Genomic DNA, 17,929 nt, shown 5'->3' with positions numbered 1-17,929 from the left:
TGTAAGAATTATAATATAATTATAATTATTAGCATTATGGTAGTCTAATACAATATCAGTATTATATTATTAAAATTATGAATATTAGACCGTGAATCTTCGTCATTGTAAACTGACATCACCCACCTCTTAATTTTAAGAGGTTTTCAGAGGTTTTAAGAGGTTTTCAATTGTATATTTTTTAGATCCACCATCTCCACCTGGGGTACCAAAAGTACTGGAAATTGGAGGTGACTTTGTTAACCTATCCTGGGATCGTCCAATGAGTGATGGTGGCGCTCGTATACAAGGCTATTGGATAGAAAAACGCGAGGCTGGTAGCTCCACATGGCAACGTGTTAATTTAGTGATATGCTTAACAAACCAAATAAACATTTCGCACCTCGTTGAGGGAAGGCAGTATGAATTCCGCGTATTTGCTCAGAATGAGGGAGGTATGAGTCAGCCATCAACAGCCTCAACCTCTGTAAAGGTCGTTGATCCGAACGGTAAGTAACCCAGGCTAGTCTATATTGTACCAAGTTTTGCTCACATACTTCCTCTGTTCCGTTTTGGAGCTTAGTAAATATTTTTAGTTGAAAACCTTAAAATATTTTTTTTTACTAGTAGTCAGCCAGATTTTTGAAAGTTGGACTGACTGGGATCATCCGAGCAAACCATTTTGACCTTTTCGAGGCCTTCGACAAGGATCTTTACTATCTTATTTAACACACTTGCTTTTGGGACAAAAAAAATATTAACAGTTGATTTAGAATAAAACTTTTTTAGGTTTTTCTTCAAGGTTTTTGACCAACCTTAGATTGTTCGTGGTAGAATCTTCTTGCGTTTTTTCCACTTTATATGACAGAATGTACTTTATTTAACAGATTAGGTGATAAAGAGAACCTCAAGGCACAAATATTAAGGCGTCCTTCATTACGTTCTTATATACATTGTTTTGCTTTAGTTGGCCAAGTCTTATTTAGCTAATCATGTACTTTCTACCCATGAGAAATATAAGATCCATTAGACTAACTAACCCATGAAAAACTTTTCACCAAACTTTTCTCTCATAGAGACAAGCTATATCGGTGAAGATAAATTTACATGGCAACCCTGACTACTTTATTTTTCTCATCCTTAAAATGACTTCAAAATATTTAATTGATTTTCTCTTTCTCAAAATTTTTCTTTTGTTTTCTTGTCATTTATTCCTCTTCTTTTTTCTTCTCTATGTTTCTCCTTCTCGGCAGAAACTTTGCAGACATTTTAAAATTGTCAAATTTTACAATTTGCGCTTCTGGGATGAAAACACGAGCATAGCTATATTTATGCTTAAATTTTACAGATTCTCATGAGGATTCCATGGACAATCAAGAAGGGTGTTCTCCATATTGCACTGTCTCTTTGGAGATACATTGAGATACATGAGATACAATATGGGTGTTCTCCATATTGCACCATATTGCACTGTTTCTTTGGAGATATGATTTGTTGGTTAATTCTTTCAATTTCCTACTTTGTTTCGTGCGTTGGATACCATTTGGAAATTTTTTATGAATTTGTCTAATCGATTGTTCCTTTGTGTACTGTTTGGAATTTTCTATTTTATAGCTAGTTGATACATTCCGAAAGAATTTTTTTTACAGATTATCTGTTGGAATATAAAAAAGAATAATTATAATAAAATCGTATCATAAAATAAAATTCAGATAATCCTTCCAGTCCCTCTCTTTTACTAATTTGCTCATATGAATCAAAAGTATTGCAATGCAAGCATGGTCGTGGCCAGAATTTTTGTTCGGAGTTTTTTTTTTTTTTGGGGGGGGGGTAAATTTCTTTAAAAACGTATCAAACATTTGTTTATATGCTTTTTTAAGTTTTTACGAGTTGGACAGAAATTTAGGTGGGTAGGGGAGGGGGAGAATCAGACCCTTTACCACCCCCAGACCCAAGCCTGAGTGCAAGCCATTCAGCTCTTATATTGGCTTATTTTCTTGTTCTTCCATTTTTTTTTCTTATTATTTTGTTAATCATTGTGTTGTCTGAATAATTATTTTTTCTTTTATTTTATCTTCATCATTTTCATTCTTGGTGTTTTCTTATATCGGTTTATTTTATTTTTCGTATTCCCTTATGTTACTTTATTTTCTTTTTCTAGCTGCTAAGCCCCCCGAAGTTATTCAGCCACTTAAGAATATTCTAGCCCTGGAAAACAAAACTGCCACGTTATCCTGCCGTATCATCGGTCATCCATCACCATCTATTACATGGTACAAAGGAACTAGAGAAATTTACAACAGTAACAAATATAGCATTCAGAAAGATGGTGATACTTATATTCTACAAATTAACAATGTATATGGTGAAGATGCTGATGAATATAGTTGTCGTGCTGCAAATAAGGGCGGAACTAAGTCCACCCGAGCTGAACTTGTAATCAAAACTGCACCTAAGATTTATATACCACCAAGATTCAGAGACACTGCCTATTTTGACAAGGGTGAAAACGTTGTGATTAAAATTCCATTCACTGGTAATCCCAAGCCACGTATTACGTGGTCACGTGATGGTGAAACAATTGAGAGTGGCTCACATTATCACGTCAAAGTGGATGAACGTCATGCAATCCTAACAATCCGTGACGTGACACAATTTGATACAGCACCGTACAGACTGAACGCTGAGAATGAGCTTGGTATGGATTCTGTGATTATTAAAATTCAAATTAGTGATAGGCCAAACCCTCCGCGTTTTCCTAAGGTTGAAGGAGTTACGCATGATACGCTCATTCTGAGTTGGCAACAGCCTTCTTGGGATGGTGGCTCAGCCATTACAAACTATATTGTTGAAAAGCGAGAGCATCCTATGTCTTCTTGGATTAGGGTTTGTTCGACCCGTTTCCATACAGCAAATGTTGGCGAACTCAACCCTGGGCATAGCTACGAATTCCGTGTTTATGCTGAAAATATTTATGGACGAAGTGATGCTAGTCAAGTAAGCTCTCTTGTGGCTACAAAATCTTTGCCAAAGAAAAAGGAAACAAAGAGGGAGTATGAAGGTAATTATATTTAGAAGTTAAGATAATATTTGGGACATTTGTTTCGTTGACTTCGTTTTCAATAGATTTCAACTTTAAAAATTTTTAATAGAAGATTGCATTTATGTTGAATTAACTTATGACTTACCTATTACTCTTAAGTTCAAGTTTCTACGATATATAGATGGATTCTCGGCAGCCTAAAATTTAACCTACCAAAGAAAAATGAAACAAAGAAAGCATAAGGGTGATCATATTTAACCTTCAAAAGTCGGTTGGGATCTTTGATTGGCTTAGTTCTTGTCCTACAGATTTCAATATACTAATTTTTCAAAACTAGATGGCGTATGAAAGTGATTTACCTTCAATATTTTCTGTCAAATTTCAGCTTTTCGCCTGGATAAACGGATCCTCGATAGTCTAAGATTGCCGTTGTGGATCTTGATGCATAAACTGCAGATAGTAACTTGAGTTAGCAACCGCCTTTTTGGGATAGTGGCTCAGCCACTGATTTTTGATAAATATATATTAAAGTTTTTAGATAAATGTATCGTATAAACTCAGACAATTTTACTGTTAAGTTTATACGCGGTGTAAAAATGATGTCCCAGTCTATAAAAAAGTTTGCTCAAGAGCCAGAAATTTTAATGAAAGTTTTCAAAAAAAGTTTTGTAGATCTTTGTTCTGAAATTAATTGTCCTTCAATATATATTAGTAATTTAAAAAACAATGAAAAAATGATTCCTGGGCCTGGAAAAACGGTTTTTCAGCAATAAAAACTTTATTTTATAAACTATAGCACCCGAAATTCGTAAAAAAATAGAGATTTAGTGTGGTTTATATCTAATTGGTAAGATCAGACACGCAGAAAGAGTTATCACAGTCCATAAAACGGATTTTTGATAGCTTAGAATTTAGTGTTGCAAATTTCAGTTACAAACGTCTTAACAAGTGAGAGAGTTTGAAGGTAGTTTAGACTTTACTGAAGTTGAGACTAACTGGAAAACGAGCTCTCTGCCTGCACAAATTGCTTCTTAGCATAGAAAAACTTAAATGTTGACCTTTTTCGAGTGGGAAAAAGTCTACTAACTTTGAATTTACGTTATTTATTCACTTTTTCAGGAAAAGATTTTTTAAAAACAATAAATTTATCGGATAAGTTTTGAAAACTTGTTAACAGAATATAGAGTTTGAAGTAATTTATTTACCTGTAAAAACGGTTGCGAATGATGAAAATAGATGCTAACCTTTTTCAAGTAGAAAAGTGTAGCTGTTTTTACATTCTTATAACAGATTTGATTTCTTTTTTTAAGAAAAATATTTAAATAACAAAAAAGAGACAATTAGTGGAAGCTACTCTATATCATTATATAAAAAATCATTAAATAAAAATCATTAAATCATTAAATAAAACAATTAAATAATTATTAATAATAATTAATTAATAAGATAATTAATAATAATTAATAATTAAATAATAAAACAATTAAACAATTAAAAAATCATTAAATAAAACAATTTGTAACCTTAATATCAAATTTATCTACCAGATATCTTGGATTTTAGATATCGAATCATAATATGGCTGACAAAACCTAGTAACTGAACAAAAATTTTATTTTGCATCAAGGATGGAACTCTTCTAATCTTGACAAGGCAGATTTGATAACTCAGTCGGAATTTTTCTATCTGCTGTACTTTCTGAGATACGACCTAGTATCTATCGGAGTAAATTCATATTTAGCTGGTTTCTAGTAGCCCAAAAATAAAAAAATATCTTAGAGTTGCTGAATCCGCACGGTAAAGACGGGAAGAGCACGTTGAAAAAAGTATTGACGAAATCGGTATTCTTCATCTATTTCTTTCGTTCCAAAAATGAAAAAAAATCATTATTTTTATTTTCATAAAAATTTGGAAAAGATAGATACTATATTTTAGTAAGACAGCTACATAGTTTTGCATACTGCGCCTTTTTATCCATGCCCAATCCTAAGAGTGGAGAGGCAATTTCACCAATTTTTTTATTTATTACTTTCTTTTTAATTAACCTGGAATTAGGTTTTAGACCTACATTTGTCTACTTTTTTTCTCTATATCTTAGCAAAACTACTTTTTCTTACATTCTTTTATACTTATTTCAGAGTTGAATAATATTTCTTTGGAACGCACCAAAAAAATAAAAAATAAAAAAAAGAAACAAAAAAAAAAAAAAAAATTAAAAAAAAATTATTAATTTCTCCATTAACTTCCGGTATATAAAATTTAATTTGTGATTCCGTCTTACCCTCTCCCCCTTACATTGAAAAAGGCTACAAAAACAAGGCTACATAAGCAAAGTTTGCTGGCTCTTTTTTTCAATTTGGGCCAATTTTTCATTAGGAAAACTTGGGACGTAATTACAGTTTTTTCCGAACAAATTAATTCAGATTATTTGTAAGTAGTAGTATCTTTTTTAAGTAGTAGAAAAACTTAAATTTGCTGTTGAATCATAATTCAAATTGCCTAACCAAGGACATTGGGACCATCTGTGCCTTCAGAGGCACCAGGTAGCACCTGACACCTGACGTCAGGCACCAGGTGAAGCCACCAATCATCCCTCAGGTCTACTGCTACACTTATGTCCTCCAGATATTGATCAACAAAGGTGTACAGGTTGTACAAATCCTTGGGGTAGGTCCGGTGCAGTGTATTTCTGGTTTGTCACGGCTACGACATTAAGTGCCTTTTTGGAGTCTATGGTCCAGTGGTGGCGATTCACAAAAATTGAGGGGGCTAATATTGTAGGGGAGGGGATCCAAAACGGCCAGTTAGCCATGATAAAATAGAAAAAAGTCAGGAAATAGAAATGAGAAGGTATTTTTTCAAATTTACGAGGGGGGTATTGATCCCCCTGTGCCCCCCCCCTAATTGGCATCCCTGTTATGGTCGTCTGTGCAAAGGGTATTTTGCAAATATATCCAGAATCTAATTCTATGGATGCTATCGTCTAGTTTGAAATAAAATGAGCACTTCGTATCTCTATACATGGTGATAGGAAGAGGGAATTTCTGCATAAAATGGAACCAAAGGGATCCCTTAGAAAATTAAACTACTGCCTTAAATGAGTTCTTTATTTATTTTTACTTCTGTCCCATTCCAATATTCTGTAAAATATCCTCTGAAAAAATTGTTTGAAGAAATGGTCTGCAAATAGAAGATTGGTCACTTAAAATGCACATTTCATTATTTTCTTTCCCCCTCCTGAGATGATCCTGTCCCAAGTTTTGGAACTATTTTGAATCAGAATCCAAAAATCTAGTGACTCTTCTTAAGCAAGAACTATAGATGTTATAGCTGTGACGACAATTGAACTATTAATTTGTTATTTTAGTTGACGAGACTGGTAAGCGCATCAGAGGAAAGGGAGAGGGGAAAGTCAGTGATTACGATCAATATGGTAAGTATTCGTTATTATATACTTTAGTTACTTGAAAAGCACAATAGTTTTTCCAGTCCATATTTCCATGATGCAGCATGATCCCTACCACAAGAACAACAACAAAAACAAAATTTCGCATACGAACCCATGAGCAGGGGCGTCCCGAGGCTCATTTTATCGGGGGGAGGGGATCTTCGTAAATTTTACCGAATCGCTACCTGATTTATGCCGAATTTTCTGCAGAAATCAAGAATTTTGGAAAATTTCTGCAGATTTTGCAAAATTTCTGTGGAAATTTTCGCCTTCGGCAAAAATTTTACCGAATGCCAAAAAGTTGGGGGGAGCACCCCTCCCCGAACCCCTCCCCCCCCCTTGGGAAGCCCCTGTTCATGAGGCCCGCGAAGCGCAGTTGGTGTTCTCCTCATCCCTGCCGTGGCCTGTTGACATTAAATAATAAGTCTATATGACTACAACGAATTAAATTTTTCTATTATTTTATAAATTATTTTTATGAATTTTTTTTATAACTTATTCCCATTTTTGGATCATAGGAGGTGTGACCCTCCCTCTTCCATATTTATCAGAAGGACAACTAATTTTTTTTTTATTCTTAATGTTAAGAATTTTCATTAAAGCATAGAAAATAAAAAACAAATGCGGTAGTAAAATAATGGGGAAATTTGTTTGTAAAAAATGACTCAAAAATGGGAAAGAGGTGCTTATTTTATTAAATTTTATGTGTTTGCATTTAGTGTCTTACTTAAAAGTACCGGCCACAACCTATTGATATTAAAATAAGTGCAATCACTACGAAAAATTCTCCTCAAAATTAATGTTTGTAAAAAATAAATCCAAAAAATTAAAAAGTACTTTCTTTATGTATATGTGTATGTATGCATGTATAATTTGTTACCCACAAAAAGCAAAAACAACAATGTGGAGAAAAAACAAACAAAGAAAACAAACAAAAAACAACACAAAAATGACTTAAAATACTTTAAGCAAATAAGCAAATACTATAAGTACTAGGGCAAAGAAATAAAAAGAAAAGGAAACAAAAATGGTACTTGCATAATATACCCCCTACCTAATATTCTTCTAATATGTTTCTCTGACGCTTCATCTTAATGAAAAATCCCAAAGTAAGATAAAAATATAATACTTTAGAAACAAATTTGGGCTATATATTTGCACAATATGGGGGGAGGGGGATAAAGTATAGCGGGTCGACATGGCTAATGTGTTAGATACAATTATTCTGCATAGTGTATAGTAAGAATGGTTTTATAAATTCACACTGTCCATGTACTTCAAGATCACTGTCCATGTACTTAAGTCTCAGTTAGACCATTTATCTGAGATGGTACATCAATTAGGTCAAACCTATCCAATAAAATACTCTTTCGGTACCATCGTGGTAAATGAAGCAAAAATTTAAAAATATATTAAACTGAATTTTTTCCCTTTTCTTCTAGTATTTGACTTATACTCCAAGTACCTGCCACAACCTGTTGATATTAAAACAACAAGTGTTTATGAGCACTACGAAATTTTGGAGGAGATTGGCACTGGCGCCTTCGGAGTAGTTCACAGATGTCGTGAGAGGAAAACTGGTTTAATATTTGCTGCCAAATTTATACCCGTTACCCAACACACTGAAAAGGAGTTGATTAGAAAGGAGATTGATATCATGAATCAGCTTCACCACCCGAAACTGATTAATCTCCATGATGCATTTGAAGATGAAGACGAAATGGTCCTTATTTATGAATTGTAAGTATAGTTTGTTTGATTTTTGATGGGGGGGGGGGGAGAAAAGACAGAGATGAAGAGGATGAAAGGAAGAATAAGAATAATTGATATAATTTCTGGCGAATTTTAGGGGTCACATTTTCTTTTTTACCATTTTGCGATTGGTCGATAGCTCATTCTTATCTACTTCTGTTCTTTTAATTTTTCGGGAATTAATGGTAAAAAAGTGTATGATGTTTTATTTCCAAAAGATTTTATGTTTTATGCATAGAAAAGATTACAAAACACTAATGGTAAAATAGAAAAAAGAACTAATGGATGGCAACAAATTGTTTCGCTTTAATTTAACTTATTGTGTTTCAGCGTCAACGCCTGTTCCAAACATCTTCAAGCTTGGTCGAAAACTCCACCAATCATAGAAAGGAAGATAGTTAGATTTACGCGTAGCCAAATTAATTTTGAAATCAGTAATTACCATAAGTATTTGTTACCCGGTGGCCAATCCCATAATTCCGAATAAAAAAAGAAGAACAATTGGAGTCAAGTAAAATGAAATATAAACATTTGGGAAATGTAGTAATTTTATGTAGACTAGGCTTGATTGGTTTTTGGGTTATACTATTTTTTTTTATTTCCCTGCATATAACAGAAGAATTAGCAATAATATCTAAAGAACTAACTGGGTTAAAAAGCTGAAGTTGAAGCTTGCCTGATGAACAAAAAGACAATGTGTTTCACGTCTATTTCGTGTCATATAAAAAAAGAAAACGTTTCTGTGGCCAGTCAAATTGTATGTAACATAATAAAAATTCTCTCTTTGTTCACTCTTATATTTTCTTAACTTGTACGATTTTATATAGGTATTGATAGGAGCTTTTTTTTAAATCAGAAATAATATAGCGAATTTCGACTTCTACCAGTCAGAATCCACATAACGAGATTGGTCGGTCGTTGTGCTTGCTAATTTTTGACCAATTCTATTATGATGATTGAGATGATTTTAGACGATAATCCTACGGCCATATTCGGGGGGGGGGGAGAGAGGGGGGGAGGATTTGGGGTTTTGACCCCCTCCCATTCCGAAAAATCTGTCTGACTCTTAAAAATGTAACAAAAATGAATATGGTCAAATTATTGATGCATTTTTAAATTCTTTTGTACCCCCACCGGAAAATCCTGGAAATGTTCATGGATAATCCTGATGGTTTGCGGGTTTTTACGCTAGTTTGGTTTGAAAGGATGTGTTCAAATGTTCAGGATTATTTTTAACCTAACGACACTTAACCACTTAGCACAGATAATCGCGTGCGGTCTGTGTAAGGCACTTACGGGCATGACTTCCCATGACTTCGAACGGGTTCCACTCCCCATTAACGACGATGTTTTTCACCATTTTTCTATGAAAAATCGTAAACAAGAAGTTATATTCATGGATGAATTAAATAATGCACATTATTTTTTCTCACAGCCTATCGGGTGGACTTAGTTGAAAGGATAACAGCTGAAGATAATAAATAAGGATATGGATGGGGGGGGGGTCAGAAAAAAACTTTAAAAAATGCATCAAAAACTTGCTTATATGCATTTTTGTTTGGGTTTTACAAGTCGGTCAAAATCTTGGGTGGGGCTTCAAACCCCATAACCCTCCCACCCCCCTAGATACATCCTTGCTAACTAGTTAAATTTGATACTTTTCATCCGTAAAAACTCAGACATTAACAATCTATAAGTTCTCAAGACAATTGCAAACTCAAAGAAAAGCCAGAGCGTTTTAAGTTGTCTACTGCCATATGGTTTTAGCTTTTTCGGTGATTTTTTTCACCCACGTTTCTCGTTTTTAAATTTGGCATCCACTAGTAACTGTATAACAGCTACATAAACTGTTAGCAGCTGCTTAACATAAGATGACACCAGCTGCATAATAGCACATCGAGGTCTTTTTCATGAAAAATTTACTTCCTGATTTTCCCTATGTTTTTGCGCTATATTTGTGGCTGGACAGTGGATTGATTGTTCTGCTTGGCTTTACGGTGCCCAGAGATTGATTCCAGCCCTGGCAAGGTGGCGCTACAGGACTGCTACTTATCCTACTGAAAAAAGACCTAGCAGCTGAAACGTCGGTTTGACGCCCTACGCGCCAGCAATGTCTCTGAAGGATCTTTATCCTTATCCTTTTGTCCCTTTGAGGTTTAAGTTTCTATTTACACAATTTAAACAATTTTCACTATCTATGGAACTTTGACAAATTGTTAATTTAAGACACTGATTAATGACATGAATAATTAAAAATATTCTTTTTTGTAGCCTATCTGGTGGAGAGTTGTTTGAAAGAATTACGGCTGAAGGATATGTGATGTCAGAAGCAGAAGTAATAAATTACATGCGTCAAGTTTGTGAAGCTGTGAAGCATATGCATGAGAAAAATATAATACATCTCGGTAAATATGGTCTATGAATGTTTGATTGTCATGCCAAGGAAATGATGATTTATTGCTCATAATAAAAATCCTTTGCAGTATCTTTTTCCAACGTTTTCGTATTTTGGACCCTCGTCGCTGACTAAAACTTGATGAACATGTTTGTTTGTTAGAATTATAAATTTTCCATTATAATTCTATAATTTCATTGATTTTTGATTAGTTTCAATATACTTGAAATTAAATATTATTGCGTAATAAGCCTGGTGTTAGCTAAGTTTCGGTATTGACTAAATCGCAACATTCTCGCCATTTATTGAGCTTCATTGCTAATCCTAGATGTACAGAAATAGGTCTATAGAAATCTAAACATACAAATAAAATTTCCTATCTGAATTATACAGAACTAGTAAGATTAACTTAACTAACTAGAGTGAGTTAAGTTCTGGCATTCAATAAATCTCAGCTTTAGCTGAATTTAATTGTACATAAGCCTGAAGACTATCCAATTAGAAGGCTTTATTGGTAATTCTTTGGGTTATACAAGAAAAACTTAAACAAAAACTTAAACATACGGTGAAAAGTTTTTAATTAAGTCTTGACATTAATTAACTCTCTGCTGTGGCTAAGTTTCGGTGCAAATGGGCCAAAAGGCCAGCCAATTAGAGATCTTCATTGCAAATTCCTAGCTATGTAGAAGAAAACTATTGAGAAAATTAAACATATGGCAACAAATTTGTATTGGATTTATTCAGAATTAACCAATAACACAAATTGTATTTACAAATTTATGTGGCGTTAGTTAAATTTTGGTGTTGCTTAAATCTTGGCATTAACTAAATCTCAGTTTTAGCTAAATCTTTCAATGAGCTTGAAAGGTAGCCAATCAGGGAGTTTCTTGTCAAGTCCTAGCTGTTTAGAAAAAAAAATCTTTATAGGAACTTAAAGATATGGTAAAAAGTTTCTGTTTGAACTATTCTAAACTAACCAATCAGATGAATTGTTTTATGAATGGGCGTGCTTTTAGCCAAATCTTGGTCTTTAATTTTATCCTAGCATTAGCTAAATGTCGCCTTTAGCTAAATCTCATTATCAATAAGCCTTTGCTTAACTCGGGAGACTTTATCTAAAAATTAACATTTTTATAACATTCTCATTACAAAATAATATTTCTTTAACTTGAAATTTAGTTCAAAACCGTTAGTATATTTAAAAAGTTATTATTTTAGGGTCCTGGGTAGACTCAGGAGGACTGGGGGACCGTGGCCCCCCCTAATCTAAGATTTTACCGACGTCCTCATATGTTTTTTTTATATTTTTACTCTTTTTTTAATTAAACTTGTCGATTTGGTCAATTATTGGCGCCCCTGTCACATCGAGTCCCCCTCCCCCCAAGATTTTGCTCTAGATCCACCTTTTTTTCGGGTGGCTAGGTTGTGTCAATCATAACTTGAGAAACACCCTCATTTGGCTCAGTACATCAATCTTAAGCCAGATTAATTTAGTTTTCTTCCCCGTGAGACATCAATTGCAAAGTGCTACTTTTTCAACAAAAATAAACAGACGAACATAAGATTTTAAGGAAGAATGGTCCTAGATTTGATATAAAATTCGATCTTACTAGTTAATTAATTACTTGGTATATTTTTAAATCACACAATTAAGAAGTATTAAGGTGGATTCACAATGGGAATTAAATAAAAAAAAAAAAGTTTTTTAACTGAAAGTAAGGAACGACGTTAAAACTTAAAACGAACAGAAATTTTTCCGTATATGAAAGGGGCTGTCCCCTCCTCAACGCCTCGCTCTTTAAGCTAAAGTTTTTTATTATTTAAAAAAAAAAATGAGTTGTGAGATAGTCAAACTTTAGCGTAAAGCACGAGGAATTGAGGAGGGGACATCTTCCTTCATATACGGAATAGTTTCTGTTCGTTTTAAGTTTTAATGTTGTTCCTTACTTTCAGTTAAAAAACTTGTGTTTTTTTTTAATTTTCGAATGTTTTTGAATTGGTGCAGGTTTTGATTTTGGCTCACCGTACATAGATAATTAAAACAAAATTTGCATATTAATTTTACTTTTATTTGGTTAAATGGCTTTCTCGAAACTTGTTTAATTTTATTTACGAACGTTTTTATTAGTAATAAGCATACGTAACTTGCGAATTAACTTACGTAACGAACTTCTATATTCATATATTTTTAATACATATATTAGGGGGCTCACCTACTAGTCAATACCTTGCTCTTTGAGCTAAAGTTCGAATTTTGTTCCAATTTTTTTAAAATTACCCCTTAATCACAAAGGCTGTTATTTAGAATAAATAGCTCTTATGAAAGTACTAAAAAATATTTGGCTTAAAGGGAGAGGTACTGACTAGGGGGTGAACCCAATCATACACGTAATATTTTCTGTTCGTTTTAAGTTTTGATGTTACTCCTTATTTTCAGTTGGAAAACTTGCTTTTTTTATATTTAATTTATGATCTTTTTTTTAAATAATGCTGGGAAATCCGGTATCCCCTTCATAGCAATGTTCCTTCCCCCGTGAAAACTTCCTTCATGGAAAGATCCTCCCACATAAACCCCAACCCTTCCGTCCCACTACTACCAGAAAAAATCCCCCCTGAAAACGTCTGTATACTTCCTAATAACCAATACTATATGGTAACATTAGGCAAAGTTCATAACTTTCAACCCTCCCCCGGGGACTTCGGGGGGTTAAGGTATCCTAAAGGACATATTTATCATATTTCCAACCATGTTGAACAAAACGGCTATCTCAAAATTTTGATCAGGTGACTTTGGGGAAAAAATGAGCGTGGGAGGGGGCCTAGTTGCTCTCCATTTTTTTTGGTCACTTAAAAAGGGCACCAGAACTTTTAATTTCAGATCCAATGAGTCCTCTCACGATATTCTAGGACCTCTGGGTCGATACAAGCACCCCTGGAAAAAAAAATAATAAATAAACACGCATCCGTGATCTTTCTTCTGGCAAAAAATACAAAATTTCACATTTTTTTAAATAGGAGCTTGAAACCTCTACAGTAGGGTTCTCTGATACGCTGAATGTGATGGTGTGATTTTCATCAAGGTTCTATAACTTTTAGGGGGTCTTTCCCCCTTTTTTCGAAAATCAGCCAAATTTTCTCAGGCGCTTAACTTTTGATGGGTTTGACTAAACTTAATGAAAGTTATATATTTGAAATCAGCATTGAAATCTGATTCTTTTGATGTATCTATTGGTATCAAAATCCATTTGTATCATTGATACCTATTGGTATCAAAAAGTTACCATTGAGCCGGGTCGCTCCTTACTTACAGTTCGTTAGATAAGATATTTAGATAAGATATTTATTTTAAAAAATCGCTATCACAAGCCCAGAACGGACCAAATTCGGACTTTGGAGTCGACAACAAATAAATGGTTACATTAAAAATGCAAAGAACAACAACGAAACAGTTCGTTACCACGAACTGTTTGAAAACATAATAAAAAATACAATTAACAAAAAAGTCTGATAATACGACGAGGAGGGGGGAGGGTAACAGGAATAAGCCATGCCTAAGAGTTTGTTACATATATTAGTTCAAAATATGTACATAATAATTTGAGTGTGTTTGATGTTAGTATTATTAATTTTTTTTAGATATTAAGCCAGAACTCACATGTGTGAGTATTGAGGTGGATTCACAATGGTGAAAACACAATACAAAACAAACAATAAAAAAAATCAGATATTACGATATTGGGGGGGGGGGGTAACATGCATGAGCCAAAACCTGAGAGTTTATTTCGTATAAATGAAATAACCTCTCAAAATATGTATCAAAATTCGTTCAAAATATGTACGTAATAAATTAGATATGTTTAATGCTAACATTTTCTTTTTTTTCAGATATTAAGCCAGAAAACATAATGTGTGTCACCAGGAATTCCACCCTTGTCAAACTCATTGACTTTGGACTTGCCACTAAACTCGACCCTAATGAGCTAGTTAAAATATCAACAGGCACTGCAGAATTTGCAGCCCCTGAAATAGTTGAAAGAGAGCCCGTTGGGTTCTATACAGACATGTGGGCTGTTGGAGTCTTAGCATATGTTTTGTAAGTACAAAATTTCTGACTGTTTTTTCATCTTGGAAAAACTGGTATCTTAGAAAAGCCTAAAATTAATCGCATAGTCTTTGACCTGTGTATGACCTATACATTTATGACCTTGTTGCGTAAAATATGACCTATAAACTGGTATCTTAGAAATGCCTAAAATTAGTCGCATAGTCTTTGACCTGTGTATGACCTATACATTTATGACCTTGTGTATGACCTTGTAGTGGCTTATGACCTATACATTTATGACCTTGTTGCGTAAAATATGACCTACATAATGGTTATAAGGTATAGCATGTACAATTTAGCTCTGATACGTAACCAGCAGCTCTTAGTAAGCTAAAGTCATTATTTTCACTTTTCAACTTCTTTTTTTAGGTTTTGGTGTAAAAGATTTAGATTTTATGTTTAGTTGACTGTAGTTTTATATTTTATTGACTCTTAAGGTAGCAAGAACACTGGAAATGAGGTATGATTGTTTGAATTGGATAAGTAGAAATTTATACAGCCATATATATCTTAAAAATATAAACAGACTCTGTCTGTTTGTTACTATAGCTGTAATTAAAATTCATCTGAGTCACTAACTACTATCTTCGTCAGTTAGTTCTACAGGGGCTATAACTTTCATATCAGGGGCTTGTGTAAAGCTTAGCTTGGAGCCCTGGTTTCCCTGAAATCCTAAATTTCCCAAAATGTTCGGCATTTTTATTCAATTTATCCCATAATATATATTATACATCAATTTATCCCATTTTTATTATTGCCTCCCCCCAAAAAATATGCTGCGCATGTTGTTGCCTCCTATAGCTATTCTTTGCTATGTTTTGGAGTTCGAGGGGGAAAAAATATTACATCTACCTTATTTCATTGCTGTATTACGTTTAGCTTTGCAACCTCTGCCAAAAACCCTAACCCCGTGTTCTAATGTATTATAACAAATTTAGACTTGTTAAAGACAAAGACAATGCACTATCTGCTAGTGTACTAGCAGATAGTACATTACTGTATGTACAGTAATGTACTATCACTATGTACTGTACTATGTACAGTATGTATGATATAATATACTAATGAAAGATAATGTAGGCTACTGTATAAATCAAAGTGTTTTTCCTTGTTTGCTTATTTGCAATATTCATCGTTTTACTAGTATAACGCTCATACAGCTGTCTACTGCTACTCATTTAAGTTGGTTAAAAAATTATTTCATCTACTCTAGTTCGTGCTATTGATGTTTCTACCTTCGCGACCCCTGCCAGAAATTTGCACCTAAAACTAAACAGTTGAAAAAAATGACAAAACTGAGGTTCGCAAAGAACCAAAAAAGCAATGGATTTACCAGAAATTTCTACAAAATGCAAGAAGAATAATGTCTAAACTCGAAATGAATAGAAACTACAAAAATAAACAACAATTGCCAAAAATAGCAACACCATTGTATAGGTTATTTGACTTATCAAGACGCCTCTGGGAAACGGGGATGTGTTTCCTTTTCCCCAAATTCTTTGCTGTGTCCAACACAGCGCTTGGCGGCTTGATGCTGCATTGAGTTTTTAGTAGTAGTAATAGTATTACAATTTGTTTGTTTGTAATTTTGATTTTTAAGATGGATATTCTAATTTCCTTTGAAATTGTTGATAACTGTACAAATATGCAGATAAGCTTGGTGTCTATATCATACCGCTATCCTTTAATTTTGATTGTGTATCTGCTTATTAGAGAATTAAACTTTTACCAAACAGCTGTTTCTTTTTCTTCCCTAGAAGTTTATCCGTAATTTCAAATCGTTTTAACATTCATTTATATTCATCTTATCATCCCATATTATTTAATGACTTTCTTAATTATTAGTATCCATTTTGCTATGTAATCATTAATTATAAAATCCTTAATCATTAATTCTTATTCAGCAAAGTCCCACTTTTGTCAAAATTGTATATCAGCGATTTAAGTTAGTGCATTTAGTTTCAATATTTGCCGTTGAAATGGTTCAATATGTCCAAGCAGCTTGTGACCTTTGATAAACAGAAATTTGTAAATGAACAGGGGTTTTCTTTTATTCCTGTTCTGCTAAATATAATAATAAAGATATCAAAATAAAGATAACAAAGTAAATACATATCAAGCAAACCCTGGCTTTTGATTGTGAGAAGGAACAAGATTATTTATTACAGGTTTTGTACATTGTACATTGTCATTAAAAGAAATCGACAAATTCCAAAAAACTTTTATTTTCTAAAGGCTCAGTGGATTATCTCCTTTTGCCGGTGAGAACGATATAGAAACACTAAAACATGTACGAGCCTGTGATTGGGACTTTGACGAAGAAGCATTTGCTCATGTATCAGAAGAAGGGAAAGATTTCATCAGAAGACTGTTGGCTAAAACTAAAGAGTAAGTATCCAGATTATTGGCTTAAGATCCGAACCTATTTAATATCATTTAAATTTAGGATTCCTTATATGAAAGCTGTTCAGGATTCTGACTAAGAAGACCGTACAAGAGTCTGAAATTCATGCTCTCAGGAATTCAATTAAAAGAGAAGAGTGTTCACTAAAACTAAACGTTAAGTATCCTTGTTATTTGTTAAAGATCTGAACCTGTTTGAAACCATTTAAATTTAGGACTCTTTTTAGGAAAGTTGTTCAGGATTCTGTTCAGGGGTCTGACTACAAAAACTGCTAAGGAATCAAAATGCTTTAAACCATGCAATGGTAGAAAACCATTGGCTATTTGACCAAAACTATTTGCCTCATCATTTTCTTCAATATAACTGGGTTAATTGTGTATGTCCCTTACGTCATTTTAAACTTGAAATACCCATAATTTCGAGCTGAATTACGAGACACCGCTACTACTGTCACTATCTGGTTTTTAGCTTTAGAATTTGAAATGATATTTTAATCAGGATTTGAAGGTCTGCGCGCAATGGTTTCTTTAAAATTAGATTTAAAAAGTATTTTTGAATAATGATTTATGTTTTAATATTTAATTTCTTTTATGAAAAAGATATTATGAAAGTTTGTTTTTTTAATTGATGGAATAATTTTTTGATAGTCAAAAGGTTGAACCCTTCTCTGATCAGATACTTAGGGCCTCCCTTGGTGTTTACTGCCAGTGATTTTTGTTTTATGGGTAGCTTGTAAATCAACGGGAAGCGTTGGATGATTCACGCATAGCACTCCCGGCCGAAGGCAGAGAATTAGGAGATTT

The 17,929-nt window shown here is 33.5% G+C and overlaps 1 protein-coding gene across 1 annotated transcript in view; it reads left to right on the top strand.

Annotated features, from left to right (window-relative positions):
* The window catches only part of bt (projectin protein bent), a 379,904-nt gene extending 362,763 nt beyond the window's left edge, over positions 1-17,141 (top strand). Inside the window, 7 exon segments of the mRNA XM_089089036.1 lie at positions 186-488; positions 2,141-3,040; positions 6,390-6,455; positions 7,913-8,210; positions 10,494-10,627; positions 14,503-14,710; positions 16,958-17,141. Of these exon segments, the coding sequence (XP_088945162.1) occupies positions 186-488; positions 2,141-3,040; positions 6,390-6,455; positions 7,913-8,210; positions 10,494-10,627; positions 14,503-14,710; positions 16,958-17,114 (2,066 nt within the window). The 3' untranslated portion in view covers positions 17,115-17,141.
* Positions 17,142-17,929: the final 788 nt, after the last annotated feature.

The sequence above is a fragment of the Artemia sp. Qi Xiang Cuo genome, chromosome 1 (assembly GCF_049724085.1).
Source record: "Artemia sp. Qi Xiang Cuo chromosome 1, ASM4972408v1, whole genome shotgun sequence".
Classification (NCBI taxonomy): Eukaryota; Metazoa; Arthropoda; class Branchiopoda; order Anostraca; family Artemiidae; genus Artemia; species Artemia sp. Qi Xiang Cuo.
Note: the sequence above shows the minus strand (reverse complement) of the source record. Positions and strands in the feature narration are given on the sequence as shown.